Genomic DNA, 18,614 nt, shown 5'->3' with positions numbered 1-18,614 from the left:
CCAGCTCTGGGTAATGGGTGGCCTCTGCACCTCTGCTTCCCTTCCCCAAAGGCCTGGAGGAAGGCTGCAGGGAGGACAAGGGGAAGAGGAGGTAGGGAAGGAAGTGAGAACAGCTCTGGATTTCCTGGTGCCCAGGCTGGAGTTCACAGAGGGCACCCTGGCTATTCCGGCCACTGTCTCTGAGCACCTGACAGACGTTCACCAGGTGCCTATGGGACCCACCTGGAATGGAGACATTGGGTGATGTCTTAGAAAGGAGAACTAAAAAAGAAACAGCTGGCCAGGCACTCTATTCTTATGTGGCCGGGGACCAGCCAGGATCCTCAGGAAGGCAAGGACCTTCGTATTGTAAATCTCCTGGCCTGTGGGCACACAGGGACTGCTTGAGTTGAATTGATTGATCAAGGCAGATGATGCATGGGAGACCCCCCAACCCAGCACCCTGCACTCATGGGGACTCAACAAACCCTCCCATTTTGTTGGTACTTTGGTCACTGGTACAGCATGTAAACTTCAAAGCTTTCCTAAGGCCAAGGGTCATCCTGTCATCCTGGCCCTGAGCATTCCAGAAGAATGTCTCTGACCCTCCAATTCTAAACAGGACCCCCAAAAATAAAAACCCAGTCCCAGCATTTAGTGATCATCATGGACAGAAAATTCTTCCTCACCTCTCAGGTTAATCTTCAAACAGCAGTCCATGTTCTTACTGTGTTCAGTGGGGAAGGACCACACAAGAAGGGGGCCTGCTGACCATGGGGCCACCCCATGCGTCTTCTCCTCCAGCTCTGTTCCCCTACCTAGCCTGACTCTTCCAGAACCTGTTCATGCTCTCGGTATGTGTGGCCAAAAGGAAGGCCAGGCCCCCAGCAGGCTACAGCCCCACTGACCAACAAGGCAGCTTAGATGCAAGATTCTCACGGCTGAGACGGAGGTTGCAAGTCTTTCACTCCCAGCCGCTGCTGTAGGAAGGAGCTGGCTGATCTTTCTGAACAGCAATTTCCAGTTTGGAACTGAGAGTCTTTATAAGATTCTCCTCTTAGACCGGATGATTCTCCTTCTAAGAACATAGCCTGAGGAAAGAATCTATGACTTAAGCAAAACTTGTTTGGATGTTTATCATACAATCATTCATAATAGTGGAAACAACCTAAATAGCTTATGAGGTGGAAAGGTTGAATCATTTTTATAGAATGCATTCACATAATAGTTTATTATCTATTAAGTATGTTTTAAAATAACTCTTGAAGACTTTATTTTAATTTCTTGCAGTACTAGAAATTGAACCCAGGGCCTAGCATATACTAGGAAAGCACTCTACCACTGAACTACATCCCCAGCTTTTTTTATTTTATGTTGAGGAAGAGCCTTGCTAAATTGCCTGTGCTGACCTTGAACCTGTTGTTCTCCTGCCTCAGCCTCTAGAAGAGCTGGGATTATAGGAATAGATCACCATGTCTAGCAACTTCTGGAGATTTTTTAAATGAAAAGTAAAAATGATTAATACACAGTACATGAAAAGATATAAAATGTATATGTAGTATAACTTTAATTTGTGTGTGTGTGTGTATAGATGTGTGCATGAGTGTGTACAGCAAAATGTCTACAGGAAACAATATCTAGTAAGATGGTGGGCTCTTAGTTGATAGACATTTTCTTCTTTATATTTTTCTAGATTTTTCCTAATGTTCATGCTATTATTTTTATGAGTAACAAGAACTACCCTTTTTCTTTTCTTTTTTTGGTATTAGGAATTGAACCCAGGGGTTCTTAACCATGGAGCCACATCCCCAGCCCTTTTTATTTTTTATTTTGAGACAGGTTCTTGCTATGTTGCTTAGGTCCTCACTAAATTGCTGATGTTGACTTTTTAAAAAAAAAATTTTGTAGTTGTAGATGAACAGAATGCCTTTATTTTATTTATTTTATGCCATGATAAGGATGGGACCCAGTGCCTTCACATGCTAGGCAGGTGCTCTGCCACTAAGCCCCAGCCCCAGCCCCAGCCCCAGCCCTGAGGTTGGCTTTGAACTTGTGATCCTCCTATCTCAGCTTCCCAAGCTGCTGGGATTACAGGCATGCACCACCATGCCTGGCTAAGAACTACTGTTTTAAGCACTCCTATGCCAAGCATGGTCCATACATTGTCTTATTTCATGCTTACAACATCATCTCAGTGATGTCAATCCCCTTGATTTTCAGATGAACCAGCCAAAGCTTAGAGAGGCTAAGAAACTTTCCTACAGCTACACAGCTTATAAATAAAAGCAGACTCTAAACAGAGCCCACGAAATTGTGAAAGATTAATACTGTCATGCAGCGTAGGGGTATGGGTGTGGACAGGTAAGTGGTGCCGATCTGCATGGCCTGTGGGTTTCTGCTCCAAGTGTATAAATGCCACTGCTTCCCAACTCGGGATCCTCTGGCTTCAGCTGCGCTTGTCAGGCAGTCCCGGCCAAAACTCCTGATGGATCCCTCAGGCAGAGATGACTCTGTTCAGAGTCCTGTAACACAATTCCAGGGCAGTGAGGCCCTAAGTGTGGGCTGGGTGAGGACAGTTGCATCTGGGGTCTACCAGCAGAATGGGGGAGGAGACCACCCCCCGGCATCTCCCATACATCACCTGTCCGCCTCCTGGTATCTGGAAGTTCACTGGGCCTTGGGGAGCTATGCTTTGGGAGCCTCATTGCTCATGGAACTTTTTCTGAGCCTGGGATCAGTGGGGGAAAGTTTCTCTCCTGCAGCTCGGGCACCAGCCAGGCCAGGCGCCTCCCTCCATGCATGACTGCCACAGTAGTGTGCTGCTGGAAGTGGGGAGTCGCCCTGGCTTGGCAGCACAGGCTGGTAGGAACAGGGCTGAACGTGGTCATAGCCTGGCTCCGAGGGAGGCTGTTGGAGCCAGCAGGACAGGGGAACTTGGCTTCGCTTAGGACACACAGACATTAAGGAAATTGATGAGCTCTCTGCTCTGGAATGAGAGGCAAGGAGACTTGAATTCTATTCATACTGGAATTGCTTGCCCCACTTTTCAGATGGGAAAGCAAAGGCCCAGAGCCTGAATAATCCAGGGAGACACTAGTGCTGGAATCCAGTCCAGCGCCCTGACTCCCAGGCTGCCAATGACTATTGGGTCTCACAACTCAACTCAAGCCTCTTATCTCCCACAGCACTCTTCGCACCTTCACAGCCACCGGGGAAGGCAGAGCTCATTAGGGACTAGTGCAGCCAGTCTGGTCTGCTCCTCACAGCCCGCTCCCACCAACGGGTCCGGAGTCAGAATGTGAGTCCCAACCCTCTTCAAACACCAGGATGTGGCCTGTCAGGCTGAGAACCAGTCCACATGCTACAAAAGTGGTTTGGTCTTCTGGGATGAGGCCTTTAAAAATGGTCCAGAATCCACCAGACCTCCCCTGCCCCAGCACCAAGGAACCTCCCTCCCCTATCCCAGCTCAGTGTGCCGGTCTTTGAGGCCTGGGAAGTATGTGGGATTTGTTGAGTGACACCACTTTCATCTGTCTGGCTGGAAAACCCATCCGTGGAGAAATGCTGGAAGCTTTAAGTTGGGGGAGAAAAATAATAATGAAGTGAGTGTGAGAAGTCCGGAGCTGACAGCTCTGGTGGGAGACGTGGTCTTCTGGCCAGCTGCCTGGGGGTTTGTGTAGGCTCAGGTTTCTGTCTGGATGGAGCTCCTCCACCCCAGGGCTCTGCTTACCCCTGCCCCTCCCCCACTCAGCAGCTCCTGGGTCCATCTGGAATCTAAGCCATTGCTTGGGAAGCAGGACCTCTAGTAACTCTGCCCTGGAAGGAAGGTGTATGGCTGGGATGGGGGTGTGAGGCAGTGGGGAGTGGGGGGAGGTATAGATTGTCTTCGGGACATTTTCCCCCAGGGACCTAGACATTTGTACACTTGTGACTTAAAACTCTAGGTTCTAATCTGTATTACAGAGAGCCTCCCAAATGCTGGGGTGTTGGGAGCTGGTAACTGCAGAGCAGGAGGTATTGTGGATGAAAGGAAGGTGCCTGGGAGCTGAGAGGAGGGAGGAAGGGCAGCTTTTTTGCTCCACTGGGGATGAAGGAAGCTGTGTGCCGGCTGCCCGAACTTCCGGTGCCAGCTCAACTTCCTGGGAGGTATTTATAACTGACTTTCAGCCCCCAGTGATTTGTGGGACAGTTTTAAACCACTGATTTCATTAGCACTAAATCATTTCTCTTGGCTAATTGAAAAGGAACCAAGAGTGGAGCCATCTGAATGGATCAAATCAGCAAAAAAAAAAAAAAAAAAAAAAAAGCCAATATGCTGATACAGGGTAAGTCTTCAGCTGGGAGGTTCTGGGGCCCCTCCCTGAAGTTCAAAATACACTTCTCTCTGAAAAGGCCAGAGGCTGTGAGAAACAAGCCCCCAGAATGGAGAATTAGGAAATGAGCTTGGCTTTTTAGCAGGGATGGAGGTTAGACATTTGAAAGAACTTCCAGCCTAGGGAGACGGGATGAGAGATTCTGAAAGAGGTGGAAGAATGCAGTGGCCATTTCTTCTGTGTAGCTGTTTGAAGTTTGTTGAGAGCCATAGCTAAGTAAGAATGACGCATGGCATGACCCAGGTCATTTGCAGTGTCATTGCATGTAAGGTGACCTTGCTCAAGGACCAGGTCGGATCCAGGTTTAGGGCGGATCGGGTTTAGGGCATTCCGGTTTAGGACAATCCGGGTTTAGGGCGGTTCCAGGTTTAAGGTGAACCCTGCTGGGAATAGGGCGTATCCTGCTGCCTCAGGCGCGCCTGCTCCTTGAGTTCTCCTTGAGTTCTCGTGGGATTCAGAGAGAACGTGAATTCCCCCAGAACTGTGTGTGTAGAGTGCCGGGGGTGAGTTCGGGAATAAAGAGTTGCTGTTTGAATCTACAAGGTGTGTGGTGGCTCTTGATTTTGTGCCCAGCCAGACTGCGGCAGAAGTTTCCATGTGTCCTGCCTCTATCAGCTTGAGCATAGACAGAATGGCCCATGGCCAGGAAGCACTGTTGGGGGAAGCAGGTGATGGAGTGGTTTGGGAACGCCAAGTCTAGGTATTATAGAACTCAGAAGCCTCTTCTGGGGAGAGGACTGGGCTGGGCTGGGCTGGGTGTGAAAAGCAAGGTCTGGGCTCCTGCTCGATCACTTAGCTATAAATGCCAGGAAGCTGAACACCCAGCGTTACCTGCGATCGCCACCGCCAGCCCCATCTTTCCTCCATAAGAACACAACCACCATCTGTCCAAAAAGGAGACCATGCCACTGTAGGATAAGGGAATCCCTGAGAGAGTTGGCAGAGCCCTGGGCTCTGGGGGTGAAGATGGGAGGGGAACGATGAGTCCCACTGCTATGAACAATCCTAATCCCTATTCTGAGCCGGGAGCCAGCCAGGCGGGCGCTCGGGGGATGCAGAGCCCCCCACCGGCTTCCCTGCCAAGCCCTGGCCAGCAGACCCCAGCTTCCTCCGCTTCCTGCCAATGCTCTACCCACTCTCAAGTGAAAACCACTGGCTGCCCATCTTTGTCCTCCTCTCCACACAGCCTGGGGTGACTGCCTTCTCTGCCAAGGACCAGGCAGCTGAATGGCTCTCTGAGTGGTGTGGACATGGGGGATGGGCTCGGATCTCCTATGCTAAGGCCCCTGGACTGCCCACAGCTCAGATCTTCCATCCTCTCTGTCCTGAGAGGTTGGCAGAGGTTAGAGACTGGAAAAAAGGCGAGACCTGCAGCAAGTGACTATTGCAGCCCTGTCCTCAGCCCTGAGGGCCTCTTCACGATGCTCAAGCTGAGGAACACGGGGGTCTTCTGTGGAAGGGAGGTCACCAGGAGTCACCAGGTGCTACTGCTACTCAGCAGTGACCTGGGGCAAGCTACTTCCTTTCAAGCACAGGGATGTTCTCACGTGCCCGTGTAACCTCACCTCTGGTGCCATGCAAGAGCTGTACAAGGCCCATAACCCACAGGTGGTGAGTGCAAGTGTTGTACCCACAGCGGAGGCACACTCCCAGAGAGAGGACACAGGTGCTTCCTCACCTCTGGGCTGGACATGAAGTGGACCAAAGGGGAAGGACAGTGAGGGACAGGAGGACCAGCAGGAGTCAAGCACAAGGTGTGTGTGTTTAAGAATCTATGTGTGAGGCTGGGGGTTTAGCTTAGAAGTAGATCACATGCCTAGCATGTATGCGGCCCGGGCTCAATCCCCAGCACCACAAGAAAAGAAAAGAAAAAAAAAAAAAAAGAACTTGAGAGTGAGTGTTATGACAAATGTGTATGTGTAAGAGTGTGTGCAAGCCCATGTCTGTGTGCAGGTGTGCATCTCTCTGTGTCAGTGTGTTTCTCTGTGTGTCTGTCTGTATGTGTTGGGGAGGATGTGTACGAGTATATCCATTTCTATGTCCACCTGGGTATAGGTATGTATAAGTATGTGTATGTGTGTGTGTGTGTGTGCTGAGAAGCCCAGAGCACCAGCAGATTCAGTATCTGGTAAAGGACAATTCCACATAGCTGGTGCCTTCTGTATGTCCTCACATGGTAGAAGAAAGGGACAAAAGTGCTTTCTTAAACCTCTTTTATTTATTTTTATCATCATCATCATTATTATTGGCATGGGGAGGAAGCCAGGGGTGCCCTACCACTGAGCTACATCCCTAGCCTTTTTTATTTTTGAAACAATTGAAGTCACTGAGGATGGCCTCGAACTTGCAATCTGCCTGTCTCAACCTCCTGAGTAGCTGGGATTACAGGCATGTGCCATCAAGCCTGGCTTTTAAGAATCGTTTATAAGGGCACTAATCCCATTCATGAAAGCGGAGCCCTCATGACCTAATCTCTGCCCAAACATCCCACCTCCTAATTTTATTGCATTGAAGATTAGGTGTCAACGTGTGAATTTGGAGGGAACCAAACATTTAGATCATGGAAGTACATACCTTGTATGAGTGTGAGTGAGCATTGTGGGTGTACGTCTGTGTGTGTATTACTCTGCATGTGATATTTGTCTGAGGCAAGCAGTAGCACAAGTCACCCCTTTGCTGTGGCACCAAAGGACACAACTTTCTGTTCCTTGAGACCAGACTGGGCCTCCAACTAGAAGTGAAGCCTGAGTTGAGGTTTGCATGGGAAGACTGATCAGGTTTTTTTTCCTCTTCTTTCTTTCTTCATGTGTGCACATGCATGTGGTGTGTGTGTGTGTGTGTGTTGTGTGTGTTGCTGGGGATTAAACTCGGGGGTGCTTTACCACTGAGTTACATGCTCAGCCTTTTTTTTTTTAATTTAAATTTTTGCAGTGCTAGAGATAAACCCAGGGACTTGAGCTACATCCTCAGCTCTTTTTATTATAAATATAAATATAATTATATATATATATATTATTTTGGGGAAGTAGGTACCAGGGATTGAACTCAGGAGCACTCGGTCATTGAGCCACATCCCCAGCTCTATTTTGTTTTTTATTTGGTGGTGTTGAGGATTGAACCTTTGTGCATGTGAGGCAAGCACTCTACCAACTGAGCTATATCCACAGCTCTAGAGACAGGGTCTCACTGAGTTGCTTAGCACCTTGCTTTTGCTGAGGCTGGTTTTGAACTCTCAACCCTTCTGCCTCTACCTCCAAAGTCAGAGGGATTACAAGCATGCACCACCATACTTGGCCTGATCAGGATTTCAAGGGCAGAAGAAAGCGTGTAGCAGATGGAATGGGGAAGCTTGTGAGGAGGCCTGTGTGGTCTAGAAGTTCCTCTGTGGCATCTGGACCCCAAGGTCATTCTATCCACTTTCTAGTCTCTGAATACATTACACCTAAGCCATCTTCCTATAGTCAGAGTGCGTCAGCTTCAGAAGGGTCTCCATGAAAAGAGACGCCTCGTCTTCCTTCATGAACCCGCACCAGGGTCTTAAAAGTGCTTAGGTTGGAAACTCAGCCTGATCTTTGGATTTGTTTACCCACCCCACTCCAATCTCATATAAATTGGTTGCTCCATTCATAATCAAATAAGAAAACAGAAATTTAGGTTAAGTGAAATATGCTGGTGACAATGTTTATGTTATTCTGACTAGAATGGCTGAGGAAAAGTGCTAATGGTAAATTTGGGGGTCAAACAGAGAAAGGAGATAAATTCTGTGCTGATGACTTGACTTAATAATAACTAGCATGTATTCAGTGTCTATTATGATCAAGGCACAATCTGAAGGATTTTCCTCGAACTCACTGAATCTTTATAACAGCTCCATTAGGAAGGTCTTATCATCATGTGCATGTTACAGATGAGGAAGCCCATGGAGGTCAAGTACCTTGCTCCTGACCTCAGGCAGGAAGCCCTACAAATTTGCACTGGCGAGTGGATAAGTAGGAGAGTGGGAAGATGAGGACAGGGCAAATATACAGGGGGTGGCCAGGTTCCAGACCTCTGTTTTGGGCTACCACTCTGTACTGTGCGTGGTCTGTGCCTCAGTGCTTGAGTTCAGAGACGCTCTAACCCTTCAACAAGAATAAGTCCACTGTCTTTCTTCTATTTTTCCTTTTTCCCTCCCTCATCACCCCCTTTCCCCTCCTCTCTACTCCCTTCCTTCCTTCTTTCTCTCCTTCCCTCTCTCCCTCTCTTGATATAGCATACCTTTTCCTTGCTGTGGTTTAAAAGTCCTGACCTCTTGGAACCGACATCATAACTGCATTCCCCAAACGCAGTCGCGGCCCCTTTAACAGGGCCGCTGCAGGAGGAGCTGTCCTATCAGCACCACGGCCGCCGCCCCGCACGCCCCGCCCACCCGACGCTGCCGCAGGCGCCGCCTCCAGGGCAGAAAGGGCTGCTGCGAGCTGGCCCTGATCTTGCCACCTGAAGAGTTCTCTGGGCCTGGGAGGAACGTTCTTCCTCCCCCGAGCCCCTCCTCTGGCCCCGCAGATCAGAGGGAGCTGGCACTTAGGCCCTCACCACCTTCTGAGCTGAAGTTAAATATTTATAGCCCCCAAATACTTACTGGCTCTGGGGCTTGGAGAGCATTAAGCCAGGAGCCCCGTTTGTCCTGATGCGGCCTGGGGCCAGAATGAGTGGAGGCTGAAAGATCTGAAAGTTGGGGATGGAAAGGAGACTGGGGGGCTAGCAGCACAGAGGAGTGGTTACTGGTTCCCAGTGCAGCCTCTGGAGCTGGTCCATCTGGGTCTAACCTTGGCTTTGCATTTACTAGCTGTGTGATGGTGAGCAAGTTCTTTAGATTCTTCTCTGTGCTTCAGCATCAGAGCCTCTGAGGTACGGATGTTAATAATGGCAGCCAATCAAAGGACAATTTAATACAGGTGGAGCACTTCCCGCGGAGCCTGGCACGCAGTCAGCCAATGCAATGAAAAAGAATTTGGTTTAAAAATAAAGCACCGGGTGAGGAGGCGAGCAGACAGCAGGGGTGTGGACTGGGAGGAGAGGAGTGGGACAGGCTGGAAGTGTGTGTTGGGAATGGTCTGTACACCATGCTCAGATCCTAGGATTGTTCCACTTCCCGGAGGAAGCCACCAGCTTCTCCACTCAACTGCCATTCACCTGACAGTCCCATTTGATATCGGAATTTAACTCCTTTCCTTCTGAGAGCAGGGGCAGCTGTTCTCCATAACATAATTTCTGCCATTTCTTGAGCATCTTCTATTTGCCCATCTCTATGCTAAATGCCTTACTTTTATTCTCTTTATTTAATATTTATGAAATCCCCATGACTAAGTTAGTGCACAGGGCTCTGGGCCCAGAAAACTTAACTTGTTAAGCCACATAGCAAGAAGTAGCAGAGCTAGAATTTGAACCTATTGATGCTACAGGTTTCTGTTCCTGGCCAGGCTAGTGGTCTGATCTTCCTCTGCTCTGCTGAAGGCTGCAGGCAGCTCAGCCTCTATCCCTGGGTACATGGGATGGAGGGTTACTTGGAAAAGAAGGTCATTTGTCTTTGTGGTCATAATAGCAAAAACATTTATTGGGTTCTTTACCGTATTAAGCACTTCATGTTTATTTAACTGATCTGTTTTTTTCCAAGTAACCATACTAGGCAGGTCCTGGTCTTAGTCTCATTTTAAAGAATTTTTTTTTTAATATTTATTTTTTAGTATTTGGCGTACACAACATCTTTGTCTGTATGTGGTGCTGAGGATCGAACCCGGGCCGCATGCATGCCAGGCGAGCGCGCTACCGCTTGAGCCACATCCCCAGCCCCTTAGTCTCATTTTAAAGATCATAAAACTCAGAAATTCTGGAATTTTCCTGAGGTCAAACCATCAGCAAATGGTAGAGACAAGTTTTGAACCCAGGAACTCTAGCTCCAGAGTTTTACTCTCTAACCATTATACCACACAGTCTCTTTGAGGAGCAGATTCTGTATTTTGGAACTAATGGATAGACCCAGGGGCATGGGGGAATCCTATCATCAAATAAGACAGAGTCTTGCTAAGTTGTAAGGCTGGACTTGAACTTGTGATCCTCCCACCTCAACCTCCTAGGTAGCTGGGATTCTAGGAATTCGCCGAGGTGCCTGGCTATTTTCCTCTCCTGATGCACACTGCACATGCTGCTTGCTGTGCATGTGTTTCTTCCCCACCAGATTTCTGGATCCTTGAGAGCAGAAGTTGGGCCTCAGCCATTGTGATTGCCAGGGCACCTGGAAAAGCACCTGGCATATGGAAAGTGCCCAACCAGGGTGTATAGTTGTTGAACAAAGGGATCCTGCCACAAATCCTTTGATAAGTGGGAAGCTCTTTGTCATGTGGAGTACTAACACCTTAGTGTAATTTGCTGAGGACAAGGATCCTCACGATGAGGGAATTAAGGAAATCCTCGTGTTATTCACTGAGGTTAAGTGAAATTTCAGTGCTTAAGAGGAAAACATTTGGGGGTAGGGGATCTGATAGAATCTCCCAAGTGTGTACACACACACACACACACACATTAAATATTACCTTGCTTCCCCTTCCAGATTCAACCCTAACCTGCCCTTGACCCTCCTTCAGACATTGCAAAGGTGTCATAAAGGATATGGGTGTTGATATCCAAGCTCTTTGATTTGAACAGAAGCCAGTCCAGGACTTGGGGGCCTTTACAGGTAACCATGCTTATCTCAGGAAGCCAACATTACCTTGTTCATTCTGCTTAGGACTTGAGACATTGGGGATGGAGTCAGAAAGAAACTAAGTCCCAGAGCAAGCGTGTTGTCTCCCAAATCATTTGGTCCATGAATAACACAGATTGGGTGCCACAGCCAGCAGGCATCTGTCTGCAGCCCGGGAGAAATCACCTGGGCAGAGGCTTCACCCTTGATCTCTGGGGCCACCATTGTTTACAGGTCTCAGAGCCCACTCTCCCCATGCATTCTCTCCCCTTCCTTCCCCATTCTCTCCACCCTCCACTGTCAGAGACCTGTAACCCCAGAACCTTCCTCCTAAGTCCCTAGCCCAGCCCACATGTGCCACCTGCCACTAACCAGGCAATATTAAACCTGTGCCAGGCTGGATTAGGCCCATCATTTCCTTCCCTCTCTCCATGTTACTTCCAATCTCACATGGGACAATGCCCCTGTACCACCCTTACCCCCAGCATTACCCAAGGCAAACGCTATGAGAAGGGCAGGAAAAACGGGCAAGATCTGAGGTGTTGGGGAAGAAAGAAAAGAAAAAGGCCTCCCTTGGTGCTACCTACATTGGATTTTCTGCTCTGTAAACAAGATTCAGCCTCCCTACCCCTCACTTGAAACTCCATCTCTGGAAGGCCCAGACCAGCCATCCAAGCAAAGAGAGAGCCAGACACTTTTTTTTTTTGGGGGGGGGGACACTTTTTTTGGTACTGGGGACTGAACCCAGGGGTACCTAACCACTGACCACATCCCCAGCCCTTTCTTTAATATTTTATACGGAGATAAGATCTTGCTGAGTTGCTTAGGGCCTTTCTAAGTTGCTGAGGCTGGCTTTATTTTATATATATATATTTAGTTGTCAATGGAACTTTATTTATTTATATGTGGTACTGAGAATCAAACCCAGTGCCTCACACATGCTAGGCAAGTGCTCTACCGCTCTACCACTGAGCCACAACCCCAACCCTGAGGTTGGCTTTGAACTTGCAATATTGTCTCAGCCTCCCAAGCTGCTAGCATCACAGGCTTGCACCACTGTGCCCAGCTTGGACACATTTTTGTGTGCCCAGAGGATCCATCCGAGAACCTGGGCATCCTGCCTATCTGCATTCAAATCACACAGCTCTCCCACTTTCCATCCCTGTGCATCCTTGGGCAACTCACAAAAATCTCAGCATCATGTTCCTTACCTGTGAAACAGAGATAATAAAACTCACCTTCTCAGACTGTTGTAAAAAACTAAAAATAATGTCTCAACAAAGGAGCCTGTTCCTGGGGTCTAGGGCTCAGTGTCCTCAGAGATGCCCATAAGAATCTGAGTACCTTTGTGTTCCCACTCTGAAAATATACCTGGAACAGTCATTGTGACCCCTTTACCACCATGCCAGAAGGACTCACCCCATCCGGGGAGCTCTCCACCACCCCAAACCTGATCTGATTCTCTCAGGCTTTACCTGGGACAGTGGTTTTCACCTTCTATATGCATCCTAGCCCCAGCCTCCTGGGGGCTGTTATCTAGGGAAGATGAGAGAGCAGGGCCCCAATTGCAATGGAAAGGGAGGTTGGGGCTCCTGGGACCTACCACAGAAATGTTTTACAATCCTCCCCCATTGAGCTTTTGAAAAAATGATGATCCAGTAAGAGCAGCGATGGTGTGTGATCCATTAGCGAATGAGGTAGGCGCAGCCTTCGGCCTTTTGGCTCTCTTAGCTGAAAATCTAGTCAGTCCTAGCCAGAGAGCCTGGGGAGGTCTGAGCCACGGGAGTCCAGGCCTGTCCCTGCAGAGCGTGGAGCTGGGGATGCATGGAGGACAAGGTAGGTGAGTCGGGCTCTTGGGAGTTTGGTTCCTTGGCAATAAAAGCCAAGTTGGGGAGTAGCTCCCAAAAGAGTCTCAGGCAGAGCCAAGATGCTATTCTTCCAGAAGGAGTGTTTAATTGGATTTGGAGCCCATGCTGGGACTTGGTGGGGCTGGGGGCTGAAGGCAGAAGCAGAAGTGGGTCAGGCATGATGGCACATTGATGGTACACCCTTGTAATCCCAGCAACTCAGGAGGGTGAGGCAGGAGGATCCCAAGTTCAAGGCCAGCCTTGGTAATTTAGTGAGACCTGTCTGAAAATTAAAAATAAAGGACTGGTGATGTAGCTCCAGTATAAAAAAAAAATTATAAGAAGTGGGCCACATGGCACCTTATTGGAGAGGGGACCAAATCTGGGAAGGCTAACATCTCAGAGATGGATGTGACAGGTCAGTGTTCTAAGACCCTCCTTTTAGGAATTCATATGATTGACTCTGCTGGTCAGTGCATAGCCCAGCTCTGCTGAAAGCCAAGGTCAGCTCGGGACTCACATGAACATCTGAATATGTCTGCACATATGTTTCTGGTCCTGCTCAGCATCTTCACAGATGCACAAAGCTGACTGCTAAGGGGTCATTGGATAGAAGGAGGAAGACAAAGTAAATCCACTGTCACCTCTACTGGGGAAGAATTCAGACTACAGGTCCATAAGCTAAAGCATGGTGTTTTCTTCTTATCTTAAAGACTTCCAGTCTCTGCCTGTCTGCAGTTTCTAGATACCATCCTGCCCTCATTTTACATAACGGGCACAAAGAGGTTAAATAATTTTCCAAATTCTCAAAGCTTCAGGTGGTAACTGCTTGACCTCCTCGGAGATCTCTTTATGAAAGTACTTCTCGGTCCCCATCATTGGGCCATTCTTGGTTATGCTGGGGCTGGGAACAAGGCAGGATGCCTACATGGGAGACTGGGAAGGCAGAGGGTGACTCAAAGCATCCCTTCAGTCTGGTGGGTGGTCGGGGAGCAGCATGGATAGATGGGGAGGAAGCAGAAGTCAGGCAAGCCCTGAATATGGTCCTCCAGGTCTAGGCAATGGGCAGCCATCGGAGGGACAGAAGTGAGCTGCATGGAGGAGTGTTCCTAAACACCCATGCCTTTGCCACCCTCCTCTGCTGGAGGAGGTGAGGGTTGCTTTACCTCATCCAGTAATGGCATCAAATCATTAAAGTACAAATTGGAGGAACGGAGGAGGGAGGTCATAGCACTTCTTTCTTGTGGAGATTATTTCACCTTTGTATAGAGCCATCCTAGAAGCTCCGACTCTCCCTGTGGTTCTATAAATCCATCAATGTTCAAGACTCTGCATTGACTGCTTACGGTTTAGCCTATAGCTGGTCCCTGCGCGCAGGGTCAAAGGTAAGGGAAAGGTCAGCAACAGCCATAAACAATCCCATGCTGTTGGTGACAGCTTCATCTACAATATGAGAGAGAGAGTCCCACTGGGCTCAGGTGGACGGCTGTGCTTTGGTGGTCTCTTTAATGTCCAGATGTCCTTTCTCTCCATCTTCACTTAATAAAGAGTTTACCCTGCAAGGGGCAAATTGAATATTTTCATTGTATGTAAATCTTTGCCCACATCTTTAATCATTTTCCTAGGATAAATTTCTAGATCTGGCATTGATCCCACAGCAGTGTGTGAGGGCCCAGACTCTTATCAACACTCAATATTATACTTTCCTTTCTGTAAGACAATCTGATAGCAACAAATAATAACCTATTTAATTTCCATTTCTTAAATTTCTAATGGAACCTTTTATCTTTGTATTGTTCTGGCCAATTATGTTTACTAGTTCATGAGTTTCTGGGTGTCTTTTGCTATATTCTTTAGAGTGTTTGCTTCTTAAAATTGATTTAGTAAAGTTCCCCATCTGTAAAGGTCTGAACTCCTGGTTCTTCATACCTGTTTCAAATATTTTTATGGTTTTCTAATACTTCAAACCTCTTTAAAGGGGTTTCTTTTTTGTCCATACAGAAGTTTTCATTTTTATATACTCAAAAATCTATCAGTATTTTCCTTTATGATTTCTGTCTTTGATGTGGTGCTTAGAAAGGGCTTGTCCATAACAAAATTATGGAAATATTCACGCATGTGTTCTGAAAACTCTTTTATAGCTTCATTTTTTACATTTGACTCTTCAATCTGTCTGGAAACGATTGCATGTGTCTTTGTGAACTGCTGCAAAAACCTTTGAAATGAGCGTGAGTCATTCATTAATTAATATGACAGGATGGGGGAAATTAGCAGAGGGGAAGGGGTTGAGATCTGGGAGAGAGACGGAATAATTAATGGATCAAGGTTTGGAAGAGAAGGGATCTAGTGCTGTTGGTAGAAGGTATTTAGAGGGAACTTTTACAAAACTAAAGTGGGACAGTCTCTCAGACTAGACCAAGGGAACAGGAGGCAGCAGAAGTGTTTTGCCAGGGCAGGAGGTCAACAGGGAATGGGTAGAGTTGAAGACTGTGAACAAGGTGCCCAAATCCCCACTGATGTGGGACAGGGGACAGCAGGGTGGGGCCAGGAGAGATGGCCTCAATGAGGAGGACCAGAGAATGGTAGGAGCCAGGTGGCAGGAGCCCCAAGGAGAGATTTACCAGTTACAGGTTTATGATGGGGAACCGTGAGACTGGCTGTTCTAGCTCTGAGCCCAGGGTCATGTGGAAGAAGACCGCACTCCACTGGAGAGACGTTGCGGGGGAGAGTCAGGGACCAGCTAGGTGTGAGTAGAAGGAACAGACCAAGAAATGGCTGAGGGCATGAGGGAGTTTGTTTACTGTGGACAGGGCTTTCTAGATTCAGGGTACCATGAAAGATCTGAGAGGGAGGGGGCTGTGGGAAAGAGATTCTGTCCTCACTCCTTGGGAGGAAGTCAAGGAAAGTTAAACAAAGCCCATTTGTAGAGCGCATAGAGTTCGCAAAGCACTTTCACATGTGAGTTTGCATGAGTGCTTTGCAACAACAGACCTTTGGAGCAGAGAGGTTCAGGGATGTGGCCTGGTCAGGATGTAAACCCAGCAGTCCCCACGCTCAAGCTTCTCTCCCTGCGGGTAGGTGGTGCTTGGGCCAGGACCTGATGATCTCCTTCTCTCCCCTCTCCCCGCAGGACAGTAGCCCACCCTGCCAGCCTCGCTGACCATGAATGGGATGGCCAACGTGAATTCTGCCAGCCGCCCGCACTATGCCTCCTCCATTCCTGTGCCTCGAGCATCTTCCCAGACCAGGATTCATACACCCGGTGCCTCTCCCCAGCTGCGGCCCCGCCAGGCTGGCCTGGCCCTGAGCCCCCAACGAGCAGCCTCTCCGAGACTGGGCAAGGCTGCAGGTCCTTCCAGAAACTCCTCCCCCAAGGTCTCCCGGGGCAGAGGCACCCCCAGAGCTGCTGGGGCAGCGAAGGAATCAGCAGAGGATGGAGAAAGCCTCCCCAGCTCTCCCTGGAGCAGTCCCAGGGTAACCCCCAAAGCAGTCCTCTCCAGCCAGGCAGGGTCCAGAAGAGTCAGAGAGGCTCAAGGCACCCACGGGAAGAAGAAGGCCCAGGAAGGGATTCCAACCCGCCAGAGCCGGGGCAGGAGCCCATCCCGGACAAGCTGTCATGGAGAAACCCACATACCAGGGACTTCTGAAGGTCGAAAGCCTCCTAGCTGCCCAGGAAAAGATCAAAGAGACATAAACTACAAAACTTCTGGGATCCTCAGGTCTTTGGAGCCCGACGACAGAGCAGCTTCAGGGGCTTCCTCTCCAGTCTGCAGTCCCATGCAGAACAAGCGCCCCTCCCCGACCCCAGCCATTAGCTTCTCCACCGTCCATCAGCAGAGCCAGCCGGTCACAGCCACCGTGGCCCCCTTCCAGTACAGGTGAGCTGGGGGAAGAGGCAGGGAAGGAAGGAGGGAAGAAAGGTGCAGGGACCCAGGGGCAAGGCCAAAGAAGAGAGGGGCTTTGATGACCAGTGACTGGTAGAGACCAGAGGGCCCCAGCGTATAGGCAGGTGGAGGCCTAAAAACCTGGGGGTTTGGCAAGCTGAGATGAATGGAGAACACAAAAGGGGACCCTAATCCACGCTCTGGTCTCTCTGAACTCTGAGGACTCTACAACAGAGACTGATAAGAAGGGTACCCCTAAAATGTTCAATTTTCCTCTGTCTGGGAAATGTAACAATATATCAGGGAATTGTGGATACCTGGGCAGCTAGACCCATACTCAGGTGGGTGGTAGGTGGGTTAGCCTTGCCTGACTCATAGAGGACACTTGCCCACTACACATAAGACAAGTCACATTGTCTTGGGCACTGTGCTTCCAGTTCAGGGTGAGTAAGACTCTGTGTTGATCTCATAATATCTTCTGTCTGTTTATAGGTCTCTCTTCCTCTCTCACTTGCTTCTTCGCTCCACTGATTACATTGTCGTATGTACATCTGTATGTGCATGGCGTATCGGCAGTCAGTAATGCCTCTCAAATACATAAAATTAAATGTTGTCACTACTGGTAGTGGCAGTGGCTGACCAGTATTTATAACAATGTGGTCAGTAAGTCAGTCTCTCTAACCTTCTTCACGAGTTAAGTGAATAGAAAACAGTCAACTGTGATTTTTATTTATTTTTTTGGTACTGGTGCTTTACAACTGCCCCACTGCGCCTCTCTTCATTTTGATACAGGGTCCAGCTAAGTTGCTGAGGCTGGCCTCAAACTTGCCATCCTCTGCCTCAGCCTCCCAATTGCTAGAATTACAGGCATGTGTCACTGTACCCAGCTTAACTTTTTGCTTATTGATTTTGTTGTCACTAGGGTGTCACAAGGCTTTGTGCATACCAGGCAAGAACTCCACCACTGAGCTACATCCCTAGCCCCCAACTATGATTTTAAAATAAAAAAATAACTCTTTACTAAAATAACTACATTAAATAAACTAAATTTTAATTACTCTTTATTATACAGTTTAGAAATGCCCAAATGCAAACTAAGTACCTTCATGACTAAACTTGCTTCCTATGTTTTTTTTTTCCTATGCTAATGTAAGGAGTGCTCTCATTTATATTTTGGGTATAGAAAAGCTTGTACATCGTTCCCTAGATACTGGAGCCTCTGAGGCATCAGCATGGCTGGGAGTGGGGGCAGAGAACCACTAGGCACTTCAACCTTCAGTAGAAGCCAACTTGCATGCCTTGATCTCTGAAAAGTCAAGTTCAGTTTTTCGTACCTTTCAGTAAAGGTGACTTGGAGTCCTGGACAAGGAAGTGAATAGTCCCAGTCTGTTCTGCATGGGCTCAGGCCTCTTTTAGAGTGCTACGTTCAGTTATGAACACCACATTTTACAAAGACATTGACGCACGAAAAACACATTTAGAGAAAGACTGGCAGGTTAGTGAAGGATCCAAAAAAGGTGTTATGAGGGTGATTAAAAGAACTGAAGAAGTTTGTTTTGGAAAGGGAAGGCTTAGGAGGGCTCGAGAACTGTTCTCAAATATTTGAGAGCTGTCATGTCACAAGATAAATGAGATTTACTTGGTGCAGCTCCAAAGGACTAACTCAGCGTCATGGTGGGGAGACATTCGTTCGAAACAGATTTGAGGCTCCATAGAAAGAACTTTCCAGCAACTGGAGGGGAGTACAATTTGACTGTAAGGCGTGAACTCCCTGCAGGGATTCCAGCTGATTCCGTGGCCAAAGGGAGTTCTT

General features: G+C 48.3%; 1 protein-coding gene across 8 annotated transcripts in view; it reads left to right on the top strand.

The window, feature by feature from the left end:
* Nav1 (neuron navigator 1) overlaps nt 1-18,614 on the top strand; it is a 261,886-nt gene that overhangs the window by 62,197 nt on the left and 181,075 nt on the right. For all 8 annotated transcript variants that reach the window (XM_058585950.1, XM_058585951.1, XM_046464192.2 and 5 more), the window contains exon 2: nt 16,048-16,795. In XM_058585950.1, coding sequence (XP_058441933.1) covers nt 16,080-16,795 — 716 coding nt within the window. In that variant the 5' untranslated portion in view covers nt 16,048-16,079. The remainder of the gene's footprint in view (nt 1-16,047; nt 16,796-18,614) is intronic.

Source organism: Marmota monax, unplaced genomic scaffold, assembly GCF_021218885.2.
Source record: "Marmota monax isolate L192 unplaced genomic scaffold, Marmota_monax_Labrador192_F-V1.1 WCK01_AAM20220418_F8-fsc00099, whole genome shotgun sequence".
In the NCBI taxonomy this organism is placed as follows: Eukaryota; Metazoa; Chordata; class Mammalia; order Rodentia; family Sciuridae; genus Marmota; species Marmota monax.
This window is presented reverse-complemented; position numbering and strand designations above follow the sequence as displayed.